General features: G+C 40.9%; 1 protein-coding gene across 1 annotated transcript in view; it reads right to left on the bottom strand.

Moving 5' to 3' along the window:
- Window positions 1-13125: 13125 nt before the first annotated feature.
- The window catches only part of LOC311101738 (syntaxin-1B), a 54525-nt gene continuing 50766 nt past the window's right edge, over window positions 13126-16884 (bottom strand). Inside the window, exons 7-10 of the mRNA XM_084142917.1 lie at window positions 16083-16156; window positions 15660-15797; window positions 13890-14000; window positions 13126-13317 (exon numbers count right to left, since the gene is read on the bottom strand). Of these exons, the coding sequence (XP_083999043.1) occupies window positions 13237-13317; window positions 13890-14000; window positions 15660-15797; window positions 16083-16156 (404 nt within the window). The 3' untranslated portion in view covers window positions 13126-13236. The remainder of the gene's footprint in view (window positions 13318-13889; window positions 14001-15659; window positions 15798-16082; window positions 16157-16884) is intronic.

The raw sequence follows: 16884 nt of genomic DNA, 5'->3' as shown, positions 1-16884 counted from the left end.
TAAGGTCCCACAGTTGACAGTGCATGTCAGAGTAAAACCAAGCCATGAGGTCGAAGGAATTGTCCGTAGAGCTCCAAGACAGGATTGTGTCGAGGGACAGATCTGGGGAAGGGTACCAAAACATTTCTGCAGCATTGAAGGTCCCCAAGAACACAGTGGCCTCCATCATTCTTAAATGGAAGAAGTTTGGAACCACCAAGACTCTTCCTTGAGCTGGCCGCACGGCTAAACTGAGCAATCGGGGGAGAAGGGCCTTGGTCAGGGAGGTGACCAAGAACCCGATGATCACTCTGACAGAGCTCCAGAGTTCCTCTGTGGAGATGGGAGAACCTTCCAGAAGGAAAACCATCTCTGCAGCACTCTACCAATCAGGCCTTTATGGTAGAGTGGCCAGATGCAAGCCACTCCTTAGTAAAAGGCACATGACAGCCCTCTTGGAGTTTGCCAAAAGGCACCTAAAGGACTCTGACCCTGAGAAACAAGATTCTCTGGTCTGATAAAACCAAGATTGAACTCTTTGGCCTGAATGCCAAGCGTCACGTCTGGAGGAAACCTGGCACTATCCCTACGGTGAAGCATGGTGGTGGCAGTATCATGCTGTGGGGATGTTTTTCAGCGGCAGCGACTGGGAGACTAGTCAGGATCGAGGGGAAAGCTGAACGGAGCAAAGTACAGAGATCCTTGATGAAAACCTGCTCCAGCACACTCAGGACCTCAGACTGGGGTGGATGTTCACCTTCCAACAGGACAACGATCCTAAGCACACAGCCAAGACAACGCAGGAGTGGCTTTGGGACAAGTCTCTGAATGTCCTTGAGTTGCACAAGATCAAATATCTCTGGAGAGACCTGAAAATAGCTGTGCAGCGACGCTCCCCATCCAACCTGACAGAGCTTGAGAGGATCTGCAGAGAAGAATGGGAGAAACTCGCCAAATACAGGTGCCAAGCTTGTAGCGTCATACCCAAGAAGACTCGAGGCTGTAATCTCTGCCAAAGGTGCTTTAACAAAGTTCTGAGTAAAGGGTCTGAATTCTTATGTAAATGTAATATTTCTGTTTTCTATTTTTAATAAATCTGCAAACATTTCTAAACCTGTTTGTGTGTACAGTCGTGGTCAAAAGTTTTGAGAATGACACAAATACTAATTTTCACAGTCTGCTGCCTCAGTTTTGATGATGGCAATTTGCATATACTCAAGAATGTAATGAAGAGTGATCAGAAGAAAGTCCCTCTTTATCATGAAAATGAACTTAATCCCTAAAAAAATATTTCCACTGCATTTCAGCCCTGCCACAAAAGGACCAGCTGCCATCATGTCAGTGATTCTCTCGTTAACACAGGTGAGAGTGTTGACGAGGACTGGAGATCACTCTGTCATGATGATTGAGTTAGAATAACAGACTGGAAGCTTTAAAAGGAGGGTGGTGCTTCCTCTGTTAACCATGGTTACCTGCAAGGAAACACGTGCCGTCATCATTGCTTTGCACAAAAAGGGCTTCACAGGCAAGGATATTGCTGCTAGTAAGATTGCACCTAAATCAACCATTTATCGGATCATCAAGAACTTCAAGGAGAGAGGTTCAATTGTTGTGAAGAAGGCGTCAGGGTGCCCAAGCAAGTCCAGCAAGCGCCAGGACTGTCTCCTAAAGTTGATTCAGCTGCGGGATCGGGGCACCATCAGTGCAGAGCTTGCTCAGGAATGGCAGCAGGCAGGTGTGAGTGCATCTGCAAGCACAGTGAGGTGAAGTCTTTTGGAGGATGACCTGGTGTCAAGAAGGGCAGCAAAGAAGCCACTTCTCTCCAGGAAAAACATCAGGGACAGACTGATATTCTGCAAAAGGTACAGGGATTGGACTGCTGAGGACTGTGGGGTAAAGTCATTTTCTCTGATGAATCCCCTTTCCGATTGTTTGGGGCATCCGGAAAACACCTTGTCCGGAGAAGACAAGGTGAGCGCTACCATCAGTCCTGTGTCATGCCAACAGTAAAGCATCCTGAGACCATTCATGTGTGGAGTTGCTTCTCAGCCAAGGGAGTGGGCTCACTCACAATTTTGCCTAAGAACACAGCCATGAATAAAGAATGGTACCAACACATCCTCCGAGAGCAACTTCTCCCAACCATCCAAAACAGTTTGGTGACGACCAACTCTTTGCATAAACTTAATGTAATTGTCAATAAAAGTATTTGACACTTATGGAATGCTTGACAAAAATATCTCATAACACTGAAGCAGTGAACTTTGTGAAGACCAATACTTGTGTCATTCTCAAAACGTTTGACCACGACTGTAGATTGAGGGGAAAAAACGATTGAATCCACTTTATAAGGATGTAACGTAACAAAAAAGTCAAGGGGTCTGAATACTTTCTGAATGCACTATAAGTGTGTGAATTGGATCATTTTCCTGTCAAAATGTAACAAGTACTTTTGGGTGTCAGGGAAAATGTATGGAGTAGAAAGTACATTATTTTCTTTATTAAATTTAGTGAAGTAAAAGTTGGCAAAAATATAAATAATGTACAGATACTCCAAATAACTGCTTAAGTAGTACTTTAAAGTAATTTTACTTAAGTTCTTTACACCACTGCCATTTCCCAATGTCCATACCCATTCGGAATGATGAATGTGACCCAAACCCCATGTACCATCAGAGAGCAGAGGAGTCCAAAAGCCTAGCAACAAGGCAAATCCCCCTGGGGCCAAGGACTGTGACTGTCCTGAGAGTCCAGTAAGCGGATGCCATTCCTCACTGTCTGGGGCCTTGTGACCCTGGTGTTGTGTTTGATGCAATGAGGGGGTAGTGAGAGGGGCACTATATCAATCAATTCAATCAATTTTATTTTATATAGCCCTTCTTACATCAGCTAATATCTCGAAGTGCTGTACAGAAACCCAGCCTAAAACCCCAAACAGCTAGTAATGCAGGTGTAGAAGCACGGTGGCTAGGAAAAACTCCCTAGAAAGGCAAAACCTAGGAAGAAACCTAGAGAGGAACCAGGCTATGAGGGGTGGCCAGTCCTCTTCTGGCTGTGCCGGGTGGAGATTATAACAGAACCATGCCAAGATGTTCAAAAATGTTCATAAGTGACAAGCATGGTCAAATAATAATCAGGAATAAATCTCAGTTGGCTTTTCATAGCCGATCATTAGAGTTTAAAACAGCAGGTCTGGGACAGGTAGGGGTTCCATAACCGCAGGCAGAACAGTTTAAACTGGAATAGCAGCAAGGCCAGGCGGACTGGGGATAGCAAGGAGTCACCACGGCCGGTAGTCCCGACGTATGGTCCTAGGGCTCAGGTCTCTCAGTTGGCTTTTCATAGCCGATCATTTAGAGTTGAAAACAGCAGGTCTGGGACAGGTAGGGGTTTCGTAGCCGCAGGCAGAACAGTTGAAACTGGAATAGCAGCAAGGCCAGGCGGACTGGGGGCAGCAGGGTGTCATCATGCCCGGTAGTCCTGACGTATGGTCCTAGGGCTCAGGTTCTCAGAGAGAAAGAGAGAACGAGAGAATTTAGAGAGAGCATACTTAAATTCACACAGGACACTGGATAAGACAGGAGAAGTACTCCAGGTATAACCAACTAACCCCAGCCCCCCGACACATAAACTACTGCAGCATAAATACTGGAGGCTGAGACAGGAGCGGTCCGGAGACACTGTGGCCCCATCCGAAGAAACCCCCGGACAGGGCCAAACAGGAAGGATATAACCCCACCCACTCCGCCAAAGCACAGCCCCCGCACCACTAGAGGGATATCCCCAACCACCAACTTGGCACCCTATTCCAAATGGCACCCTATTCCCTACAGTGCACTACTTTCGACGAGGGTCCATCCCACTGGGCACAGACGTCAGTTCAACATCCAGTTTTGATTTACATTTGGTTGAGTTGTCAACTAACGTGAATTCAATGATGTGGAAACAACATTGATTCAAGTGGTTTTTGCCCAGTGTTATGTAATAATAATAATAATTTGCCATTTAGCAGACGCTTTTATCCAAAGCGACTTACAGTCATGTGTGCATACATTTTTACGTGTGGATGGTCCCGGGGATCAAACCCACTACCCTGGCATTACAAGCGCCATGCTCTACCAATTGAGTTACAGAGGACCACATGTAGGGAATAGGGTGCCATTTGGGACATAGATAGAGTCTGGGTGTGGAGCCATGAGAGGGTAGTGGGGGAGTACAGAATGTGGATGTGGAGGTAACAGACTATTGAATCCCTGTATAAAATGGAACACTGTATTTATTTAGGTGTTTTTTCAGAATTGTTCAAATTGGTTGTTTACATTTTCCTTTGTTGATTGGTGGAGCTAGATTAGTGTGGCTGACACAGATGGGAATGGTTTAGTTAATCAAAAACAGGCGGGGTTTTTTTCCATTTCCTTTTATCCCAATCTTGAATTTCCTACTACTCCAGATTTCCCATTCAGCTCTTCAGCTCTGGTTTTGTGTCAGTCTCTCACCGAAACCTTGTGTAAAGTATTGTACATTCAAATGTTAAAATATGTGCTGTGTCATTTAACAGGTCAGGTGCCCATACTAACTAATTACAATCAGCACATAGCAGAGGACAGATGAACAGCAGTGTAATGTACATAACAATCATCCCACCCCAATGGGTAAGTAACCATACTTCATGAGGTGATGGGGATAGAATTTGCACCAGGGTGAGTGATCAAAGTGGGAATGTCTTGCATGCCTTAATGATGAGGTCATAATGTGTAGATTGGACCGTGAGTCATGGATTCCTAATGGTCCTTTTGGAAGGCTGGGAACCAGATGGGCAGTGTGCTGAAGGAGCTAACCCACACAAAATGGCTGAGCAGCTGTTCAAAGCCCTTTGTTCACAAAGGGTCTCAGAGTAGGAGTACTGATATAGGATCAGTTTTGTCTTTTGGATAATAATGAATAATATATGGACAGGGCTGGAGCTGATCATAGATCCGCTCTGCTGCTCTGAGACGCTTTTTGAAAATGACCTAGTCCACCTTTAAAAACATACTGGATGGCAATGGGTCCTTTCAAGAAAAAACAATGTCATAATACAATAAGGATGGATCACATTTATATTGTACGTTTCACTACGTGTCAAAATATGTTAAATTTTAAGGAGCGAACTGAGTCACCTGACCCACTACCAATTTGTAACACTTGACTTACCGGAGTGACGAACAGCAGCCATTTTTGTGTCAGAATGCTTGCCAAGTCTTGCATATCACAGTGGAAAGTTGTCTGAGATGTTGCTAACCCAGTGGAGGGCGATCAGGGGCTACAGAGATACTCACTGTGACTTAATCCAAATCTCTGTGAATAGGCCCCAGGGACTGCAGACACACTTAATGCTTCATGACAAGGTGTTGATAGGATGACATGAGGATGCTTAACACAAACTAATATCTCATATTCCTAAATCAAAATAACATGAAATAACATTACATTGGCATATGTTTGGTAGATTATGATCTAACAACAAAATTGGCAAATAATACAATTGAATTTGAGTCATTGGATACTATAGCGATGGAGACTGACAACATTAATGAAGACCAACCACTGCGAGGGTACACTGAACAATCCTTTTCTTTATTCATTTTTTGTTATCATTTCAATATGTCTGTCGGGTTAGTTTTTTTTATAGTTTTTATTTTAAATTAAAATTTGACACACTTATAAAAGACAGCATCTGCATAGAGTTGTCATCTTAAAGATCCATGGAGAAAAGGGAGAGAGAGAGCGAGAGTAGGGGAGATAGCAAAGGGTGGGGAGGGGAAATACTGGCACATCACACTAACTAAACAGAACAGCACACAGCAGTACAAGAGAGGGAGAGAGAGGGACAGATAGTTTTTTACATTACGGTACGCACACATACACACAAAAAAAACGGGACACAAGTTGCATTTCCAGTCAAAGTTGCAGCAAACGATCCAACTGTCCTCTTTTTTTCAGTCTCTCTAAGTATAATTTTCTTGTTTCACTCTGATCTCTCCCACCCCAACAACCCCCTCTAACTGACTTTCACAGAACAAGATGGAGTTGTTCTCTTCTGCCTGTGTTGTTACACATTTCAAATCACTTCCACCAACTGTGGCTTTCGATTTGCAACCAAAACTGTGTTGTGGTCGATCAAGGTCTGAAATAATATTGTCTCCCTTCTGCATGTTAGAGAAAGCCCTTTTTCTTTTGTATTGCACATAAAAGTGGATTTCTATATTGTCACAGGCCAATCTTTCAGTATGATCCACAACTTTCCCTTTGAGGGTGCTCAGACCTCCTTGGGTTGCCTCACAATTGGGACAAAATCCTCTCAAATTCATAAGAAGGTGATTTGGTTGATTGCATCTGAAGCGCTAAGATATCAGTACAAAAGAGGACAAAAACTCAACGCAGAGCCTAACTAATTTCAAAAATGGAAATTCTTACAAATGTGACAATGGAAATCATTTTCTCTCCTATGCACATGAACATAGGAGAGTTGCAACACTTTCCAGACATTAAAGATCACAGAAATTAGTACTTAATGACTCTAAATGTCATGACCACTACGTAATGGCGGGTTCAATTAAGAGAAGGACTTATTTTTTCACCATAGTATACTTTCCACAGCGATGAGAGACCCTGGGCCCATGAGAAGAAGCCCAAAGCCAAGTGACAAGGTTGACATTGTCATTATACAAGACAATACCAATCATAATGACAGGGCTGTTTTTGACTGACTACTGGCTAATAATTGGAGACAAAGAGAGTGTTTGAGTTCATATTTGGCCTGGAAGCAGGAAACCGAGACGACATGGCAACATGTATGTTACCACTCCCTTCTTACTATGGATGGAGGGAAGCACTATTCATCAGAGACGGATGCCTCTGAACGAAATCAAACTGGTTGGTTTTTGACTGATATGGTTGGCACACAAATTATTCTTTATTTTGTCCAAACACTCTCCAAACACACATTAAAACTGAAAGAACATATATGTACAGACAGTCAGTCCAAAGAGGGGGGACAGTGGGGATAGGGCAGAGATCGAACCACTTCACAACTTTGACAGGAACAAGTTTCTCAGTAGTTTTATACATGGACATGCAAGTCATTTTTTCTCTCTTTGAAGTATTTACAATAATTACAAGACACAAAAATCCAGTTCAGTTTGACAAAATTGCGAGCATTCAATATTACTACTATTATTTTTGTTAACATAACTCCTTTATCTCTTTAAATCATTGCTATAATATAATCACTCACGTTTTTTTGTTTAGCATTTGATCATTTTGCCGTTCTTTCTCACTCAGTTTGCAAATGTTACTGCATTTTATTTTCATTATAATAATATATTTAATATCAGTTTTCTGTTAACCTACTGTTATGACCATTCAGATAATGATCAACTTTCTGAAGTCACAATTTTGGGGCACCATTCCTACACCGCCAACCCCCCTCCCAATTAGAACACTGATACAAAGGAATACTGTTGTGAGATTTGGTATGTTCCAGAATAGGACCATAAAGCAAAGAAAACAACACAAGGTTTCGTTGTGGCAAATGACAGCAGCACATTAGTAAGCCACAATAGAAAGTAGCATCTCCGAAGAGGGTTTAGTTGGTTATTGAAATTATTTAATTTCAAGAACAACCTCTTCTGTGAAAGCAGTTTGAATATTGACTTAACGGTGAGGATAAAGCCAGTGGCCATTGCATAGGGCCTTGAATTTCTTGTGGCTACAACAAGCAAATATGTAATGGTGCCCATATATAGCCAGGGAAACCCCAAATATGAACCATGATAATATAAAACAGATATTTTGTTTTGAAAGATCTAACTGGTTATATTTGCAGTTCAAGGCCATATTCAAGCCCTTTCCAGAAGAGGTTTTCCTTTCCATTGGCTACACTGACAAGGCTTTGCACGGACAGAAGCTAGATGGCAAGGTCATTACAGTCATTAATTCTCCACTCATTTACAGAATACTTTCTCTATGCTCACTACGTTTGGAGGGCATTCCGATATTCTGCACACCCGATACATCTTTTCATTTCAAAACAATACAGGAGTAAAAACATAGAATACTTTGGTTCATCCAGGTCAGTGCCCTTATATTCACCAAAGTTGATCTGGGTACACTCTGTTCAGGTGTGTTGCCAGCACAGAGAAAGCAAAGCAAGTGAGCATCAAATTGGGTGGTAAAGAGGCCAAAACAAAAAAGATGTAGATATTGTGTGCATAAAGACAGGTGTGTAGACTATATAGAAATGTGGATAGGGATATGTATCTCACCAAATAATAATAGTCACTGTTGTCTCCTTTGGACTCAAGTGTAAGAGGACTGCATGTATATCATATGATTATGCATCTCTTTTCACTATTACAACCACAAAGACTACAAACTACGAATGATTAAAGGACAATATGTGAAGTCTATTCAACAAGTCATTTCTGAGGTTTGAATCAATTAGCTGACAGAACAACATACAATGATTTGAAGGGGGGATATAATCTGGATGATAACTCTAGATTACTATTATTACATTATAAGCGTTTTTTTTTGTAAACTTGACTTTCTTTGTGCTCTTTGATCAGGTGACTGAGAACACGTGGGGCAAAATGCTTTGGTTTGAATTTGGTAACATATATAAATAGTGTATATATTTTTTGTTCTGTTTTCAACATAAAACTGGAACTCAACAGCTACAACCCATGGACCTGCTAAACCCGAACAGCCCTTACGCCTAGTCGCGTGCTCAGAGTGTGATGCAACTGGTCTGCGTCGATCGCAGACGGGCACACACATACCGTACACAAACAAATGTTCATGCTCACACACAAACACACACATCATCTTTTTTTTTGCCTGGGACGAGGGGCATGCACACAAGGCCTAGGAGCTCACAAGTTGCACTCGCAGTTTAAAGACTCACGATTAACGTTTCCTCACAAAGGACGCATACGTCACCATAGAAGCACTCGAAGCAAAGTGGGATAGATGCCATGGGAGAGAAAGAGGGGTACAGAATGGAATGTATCAGAATTACTACCAGTGGTTCTGCCATGATGGGGGAAAACCGCACACTACGGTACTCTGGAGGAAGGGAGGGACGATATTTTGCACCAAACAGTACCCAGAGGTTTACACACACTCGTACATACGTAGATCACCCCTCTGGACGTACCAATGTAAATATGATGTCTCTGTAGACTTGCGATAAAACAGACACCAGCAACGATATAACTATAACCCCCTCACCCCGTTCCTAGTGAGTAAATATAAATAATCGATCGATAAATTAAACCGTGAACGTGATAGACAGTGTTTTCTTAAAGAGTGTAAAGTGCGCACATGATTGAGAGCAGAAATCACCATGCAAACTCACAAAGCCGAAAGTTGCATGCCTTAAAGAATAAGGGCTCCCTAGCCGTATTCCTTTAAAAAAAAAACAACGACATCAATATAACCCCATTTTAACTGTACATGTAAGTGGTTGGACACATTAAATACACAGAAGCTTAAAAAAAAAAAAACATGCTGGCCAGTGCTGGAATGACTTGAGGACTATAGTGAGATTCCCTCCTGGATCTGTGGGTGGAGATGTTAGTCGAACGACCCTACATTTCCCGTTCTCCACTCCTATGCCCTCAATATCTCTTGCTGCAGCATGACGTTCTAGCCATGGAAAGATACAAATTGGACTTCATCAAGACAATATAAGAGCCGTGGGACTGAACTCAAAAGTGGTTACCGGTATGCACGTAGAAAACAGTGACATGGGTTAGTCCTGAAGTTAAATCATGTTTAAATAGAGGCCATTTTTTGTTGTTTCTTGCTCAATATGTTCCTAGGTGTAAGTGAGTGCCAATCTCCTAATGTTATGTTGTTGTTCATGGAAAAAGTCAGCAACGCAAACTTCCATTCTGTAAGGACAGCCCACTATCAAAGGCCACTGTTTCACACTCAGAACCAAATAGCCGTTTGCATGGATATGTGAAATGACTGAACATTTCATTTAAGGTTTCAGTTTCCTATTTATTGCAAGTATTGTCCTTATGATGATATGGCAGGCCTTAGCACAAAGCATGAACGTACTACTACTTAGCACTTCAAAGGGCCATGATTTGGTTGGCCCCTGAGCTGAAAGTGGAACATAATTTTAATGTAGTTACTGTAGTTTAAAGTTTGGACGACAACAGAGACAGTTCAATGACAGTCAGTCAGGGATGACCATCATAGGGCCACTTGACTTAGAAATTCACCAAGAATCCGATGACTTAAGCAAAGAATGTTCCTTGCTGATGACAATGACAGGGGAATGACCATGTAACTGTGAAGTGTGGGTGGGTGTGTATTGATTTTGCAGCAGCCAATAGGTAAGATGAATTAGGTCTCCTGTATGCTAACTCTGAAATATCCTATCCAATGTCCTGTGAGATTTTCATTAATAGACAATTCTGTGTCAGAAGGTTAATCTAACGTGATTCTCTGTGTTGGGACACTCGTGGAGTAAAATCATCCGCCTTTAGTTTTACACTGAACAGAGTCACTTTTGGCATTTGGAAATGTTGAATTTAGCTACATTTCCATAGCACTCTTAAAATCCATGTTCAGAAAACTGAGAGCTGGCTCCTCCCTCTGAATATACAATATTAAGGACATATTCAACACATAATTAGTTTTTTAAGAAAACATTTGACAACATATAGTTTTTTCCTTAAAACTATAACATATACAGTCAAAGTATCAGTTACAAGAAAACACAGTTTCATCTTGCGGTGGCTAGCATAGTCTGTTTGGGCACTTGAAATGAAGAAAAGTACAACTTATGACTTACATTTAAGTCATTTAGCAGACGCTGTTATCCAGAGCGTAGTACAGGAGCAATTAGGGTTAAGTGCCAGGCTCAAGGGCACATAAACAGATTGTTCACCTAGTCAGCTCAGGTATTCAAACCAGCAACCTTTCAGTTACTGGCCCAACACTCTTAACCGCTAGGCTACAACTTATATCCTATGAAGATCTTACATATAGGAAGCTAACATCAAAGGATAATTGGGTTCATCTTTAAATTGACTATAATAAAATAAAATCAATACACCAGCAATAAAGTTATTGCTTTTTCAACATCTATTGATCGTAGAGTATATTCTACATTCTGATTAGGTCCATGTCCAATCTAGATCACAGGGGGTAGGGCCTTGCCATATGAACCACACAGGGACACTATTCCATGAAGGTGACCCCAAACAGTCAGAACGCTTTAGTTCATCTAGTCGGCGCCAACACCGTCAACGCAAGCCAGGGAATTGGGACTTTGAGGGCAAGGCTCATGAGTCATGATTTTGATCCAGTTATTCCCGCAATTGGATCTTAATCTGCGACTTTACAGTGCTGGCTTCAACAGAGTCACTATGACATCCGTATCATGTTGCCATGCATATTTCCTTGGCAAGGTAGAGTTGTCTCCTTCAGATAAATGTAGCAGCATTCATATCTGTTCTTAGCCTGAACTCAAATGGCATTCATTTCTAGAATGTGTAATCATAGAGCACAGTATTCTCTCCTAACCTTGGCATTCTGAACTGGTAATACTTCAGCACCATCAATGGAATATTAAGAGGAAAAACGCCCATCTTCATGAAATAGCACCCAAACAACACAAGCAGAGGGTTGAATAGGTTCCCTAAAAGCTCAACATGACCTACCAATTGTTAAATTATTAATAAATAACATGTTTTGTGAATAGATTCTATAGTTGCGTGTTTTTTAAGAATATACTTTGCTTAGTAAAAAATAAAATTTCACGAGATGGGCACACAAACTTGTTCCATTCACAGTACCCATTTGCTTATATGATTTGTATCTTTGATAATAAAATAAAGCAAACGGCAAAATGCAAAATATAGCTAAAGAAGGTCCATAAAGGAAATATGAGGCCAGACTATATGTCACAGGACACGTCACACACTACACAACCACAGTAGAACTAACCACTTCCAAAGTAAGACATGAGACTCTACACCAGGGCTAGCCAGCATTTCAAGTTTTCAGATTCCGTTGTTAAATTTTCATCTTTACTTTTTAACATGTTCCCCATTTTTAGCAACATCTGTAGAACAGGCATGACGGCTAAAGGTCCATCTTTCTTTCACCTCCCTCTCTTCCTTACCTCTCTGGTGTATCTTGCAACCTTTTATAATATACATTTTGTCTCTGTTTGTTCTCTTTTAACATCCTTGGGAAAACTCGAGCTGGTCAGCTTTCTTTGTCAAAACTGCATAGTTTGACCGTCGGTTTACCCCACCCCCCCTCCTGTCTCACCTCTCTAATCTGTCTCTCAGAATTTGGTTTCTGCTACAGGCATTTCGAATTAGCTGAAGACCCGGAGACATTCCTCTCTCCATGCTTCTACTGTATGGATAAGAGCAGAGAAGGGCTTTTCTTGAGCACCTGCAAACTGTCAGTTATTTTTTAAAGCTGCTACTGTAGTGCCACGCCCTAAAGGAGACGCCTCCATCTGTCTGTCAGCCAGGGCCTTTCATCTGCCGTTGTAACAGCTCCATGGGTGTAAGCTCTTGTCCCTATTGGTCGAAGTAAAGACATTGTTGCAAATGAATGCCTATCTAGGAGATTTGATTAGCCAATTGGCAAGTTGCTCAAGTTGACTACACTAATTTGACTGGCTGATTAACGTGATTTACAGGAATAATCAACTCATGAGAAGTCTCTAAAAGACACTGTTCAACCAAAACCAAAGTCAGTCTCTCCCAACGAAACGTGATTATTGTATCTATGAAATAAGCTACACCGATCATCCCAATTCCTTTCTACAGTTTTGTGCATTATGTTCTAAAATCGCGTCCAAGTAAACTACCTTTGCTGGAACAACACACAATTTAGCAGTCATTGGCACTGTCCTGGAGATCCCCCCCAAAAAGAAAGAAACGTTTAAAAAAAATGTTTTACGTCATATTTCTTTCCAGGTAGCTAACCCATGTGCTGTTTCTTATGTTCAATACATTTACATGAACATTGCAAATATTATGTTTATTTGTACCCTCTTTTTTGTATACGTTATGTATTTAGTCAGATATAATGTCGGTTTTGTTTTTTTTGTCTTTGTTTTTTCAACCCCACCCAACCCCTTTTAGAACGTTTTCCTTATCTGAAATTGTATTTGATGTTTTTCTCTCTGTGTGTTTTTTTTTCTCTTGCGGCAGTCTTTCGTCGTTGTCGTCATTAAAAGCCCAGGTATCCGCCGATAGTGGACGCCAAGACGACTCCCAAAATAGTACAGCAGACGATGATCATGAGCTTCTTCTGCAGGGGGGGACAACAAGGCAGTGATGGTGTTAGCAAGACACAGGGAGACTTGTGATTGTATATATGCTATGGGACAGTTTCTGAACACATTTTACGGTAAGGGACAATTTCATTTAACTATACAAAACATTAGTGTGTACATTGTGTCCAAAGCTATCATGTCTGTGAAGGTTGGTAGCTTACTAATCATTAAGGTACTGTGTGAGTGAGGGTGGAATGCCCAAGAGGAAATGTACTGTACATGAAGAGGTGGTGAATATTATTGTTATTAGAGTGTGTGTGTGTACTCTTTAATAATATAGTATGAGGGGGTGGTGGGCATTAACCTTTTGGGGTATGATTGACTGTAGGAGGATGCTGTGCCTATTTTAGTATGTGTGTATGTGTGTGTTTATATGATGTCATATGTATAGTATGTATATTATAATGTACAGTATGTATACATCCTCATGTAGGTGGGGGATGTGGGTTACAGCAAAGGAACAGTCATAAAACATGTGGAAGTACAGTATATATGCGTATACACATTATATGCGTTAGCCCTGCTATACGGAGAGCCTGTGACTTACCTTGCGAGCCTGGCTCTGGTATTTGACAGCCTTCTTGGTGTCAGACACAGCCCGCTCCACAAAGTCCACGGAGTGCTCCACGTTGTACTCAATTCTGTCAATCATCTCTCCCTGTAAACAGCAAAATGCACCGTCATCAAAATGCAAGCAGACTGAGGAGAATACCTTGTCTATTACCACTTTAAGTCAGCCTCAACAACAATTGTATGCATATGTCCCCCCCCCATATTTTTTAAGGCTCATGTGTGGTATTTCTGTTGAATCCAAACAACGTTTCTAGCACAAATATAACCTGTTTTCTATTCATTTTTATTTCAGTGACAAAGTACTGTAAGTCATATTGATGAAGCCACTTATCATCTAAATGTTGTCTTTGATCTAAAGGATAGATTTTTTATATTGTGAGCTGCATAATGTTGCCAAAGGAAACAACAGTATTGATACATAAATGAAATAAGCTTAGCTAAGTACCTATGTTTATTCATCACACACAATAGCATATTGTCCATGAGGAAAAGCCCTCAGAGAAAGAGAAGAATTGTCACTCAAAAGCGTTTTCCCCCCTATTGTAGTTTGGATGAAATAATCGGTTTATAGTGCATGAGCTAAACTTAGAAACCATATTTCCCTGTTACCCAGAAGCAATTTCATAATTTAGGTCGTCCTGATGAGATTCATAGGCTCTTAGTGGAAGTCAATGGTCATTTCTTCACAGTGAGAATCGAAATTGGCAACATAGTATTCTCATATTGTATCTCACATAATGTAAAGAGATGCTATGTAATATTAATAAATATTCTGTAAATATGAAGATATTTGAAAATGTTACTTAATTAATTTGTCATAACTTTGGGAATAAACTGTAGTATGTTACCAACACATTTAAGACAAAAATTCTAGAATATCATCCAGTATTCATGTGAGGTGTTTTGTATTTTTAAGGTGCAAGTCTGTGCTATACCATTTCAACTTACAGTTGAAGTCGGAAGTTTACATACATTCTTAAAATAAAGTGGTGATCCTAACTGACCTAAGACAGGGCATTTTTACTAGGATTAAATGTCAGGAATTGTGAAAAACTGAGTTTAAATGTATTTCCTAAGGTGTATGTAAACTTCCGACTTCAACTGTTAGTGCAACCACAATGTACAGCCACAACCCTGAACATACTGTAAGAACCCTTCATTAATTAAGATAACTGAACACTAGCAGCAGAGAGCTGGCTACACTGATGAAACCAGGAAATAAAAAGGCTACAGTTGTAGCCTGAGCTTTTCTGAATGGCTACACAGCATTGCTCATTGGTGTGGAACTAGTTTAGGCTACAGTGTGTTTACTCACAGTCTCAATCTAAACTTAGAATAGTCACAGGGTACTACATGCAACATTTCTCCAGTCTCAAAGCACAATTACTCAAATATGCCTGTGAACCCACACGCCTGAGGCTAAATGTCATTTGTTCAACTCTCAGCTCCAAATATCTGCCCTGTTCTCAGTCAATTGTGGTAAAAACGAAATCACAGTTTGACAGATTTCATTATGGAAGATGTAAGGCTCAGTTCGAAGATACATAGATGCTCCAATGTTTTCATTTTAACATCACAAAATGACTGATGCCATTGGTGCAGAATTAAACCACACCCTTGATATTGGTGTGAGTAGGCCGATTCTAATTGATTCTGTGCTCAACATAAGGCTAATGGCATAAGACTGGGCGTTTATTAATTCATTCATTTTTAAAAAACATTTCAAATAAAAACAAAACTTTACCTGGCTCTCCACCAGCATGGCCATGTCTACAAACATGTCGTGCAGCTCACGGATGCTGTTCTCCAGCTTGATGATCTCGGTGTGTCGGGTCTCAATCTCATTCAGGGCCTGCTTGTCTATCTGAGAGTCCATCTTGATCTAAGGACCCAAAACAGAGGGTTGAGAAGGAGATGGAGGATGAGGAGAGAAGAGGATTTTATCTGTTCTTTTACCACCTGTAATAATCAACATTCTTCTTCTGTGAAAATTAATATCAGGACTAATAATAGTCAACATAACAGTAGTTTATTGAATGCAAACATGACAGATGTAGCTAGCTAGCTATAGCTAGCCACACAGGTTATTAGCATCTGTGGTCCCCATGCCTTCACTGTGGATATATGTCTGCCATGGGGAATGGCCAGGCTCAGGTGTTGTACTCACATCATCGGTGAAAATGGCAAGCTTGCCACTCTCCAGCATATCCTCCAGCTCCTCGTTGGTGGTTGTTCTCCCAGCTGCCGAGCGCACGCAAACACACACACACACACACACGCAATGACAAATTATCTTAACGCTTTGCCTGATGCACTTAGTTATTTAAATCAACACATTTCCACCATTTTAGTGCCACTTTGAGGCACAGCACTGATTCTGGGCAGTAATTAAAAAAGAGCACGTATCTCTAACCAGATGTCTAGAATAATCTAGATCAATTTAAAGCTCTAAGGTATCCTAAAAATATTATTCAAAATGAAATAATATGAAAGAAAATACAGCTTTTAAATTAAACGTACGAGCTGAATTACAATCAATTTATCACTGTACTATAAGGAAAGTCAAACTGCATGACTATGCAACTTATCATTGGCTAATATGTGGTCATATGTGGCCATTCAACCCCCTTGTCTACATATTATCGTCTTAATAAACTTAAAATGCGTTTATTCTGCTTAGTCTGTCCCAGTCTTTGAAAAATACTGTGTCTGTGCATACTATTAGTTGATGTCTGGACCTCAGATGTCACTATGGCTGTGAGTTGTGTATGAAACGCTTGCCAGTGTCTGTATCTGTGCACTTCAGTATTAAAAGGATACTCAGTGTCTGTGAATTCCAGTCTGTCTCGTATGAAGATGAGTGGGGCTGCCTTGAAAATATCCTTACGTCTACAAAACCCATCTTTGTGTCTGTGCTGTTGGGTATCAGTGTATATTTAGTAAGAACTCTGGCTGTTTCTTGTGTAAGA

Source organism: Coregonus lavaretus (assembly GCF_964263955.1).
Source record: "Coregonus lavaretus genome assembly, chromosome: 2".
In the NCBI taxonomy this organism is placed as follows: domain Eukaryota; kingdom Metazoa; phylum Chordata; class Actinopteri; order Salmoniformes; family Salmonidae; genus Coregonus; species Coregonus lavaretus.
The sequence above is the reverse complement of the archived record's forward strand: the minus strand, read 5'-3'. Positions and strand labels throughout refer to the sequence as shown.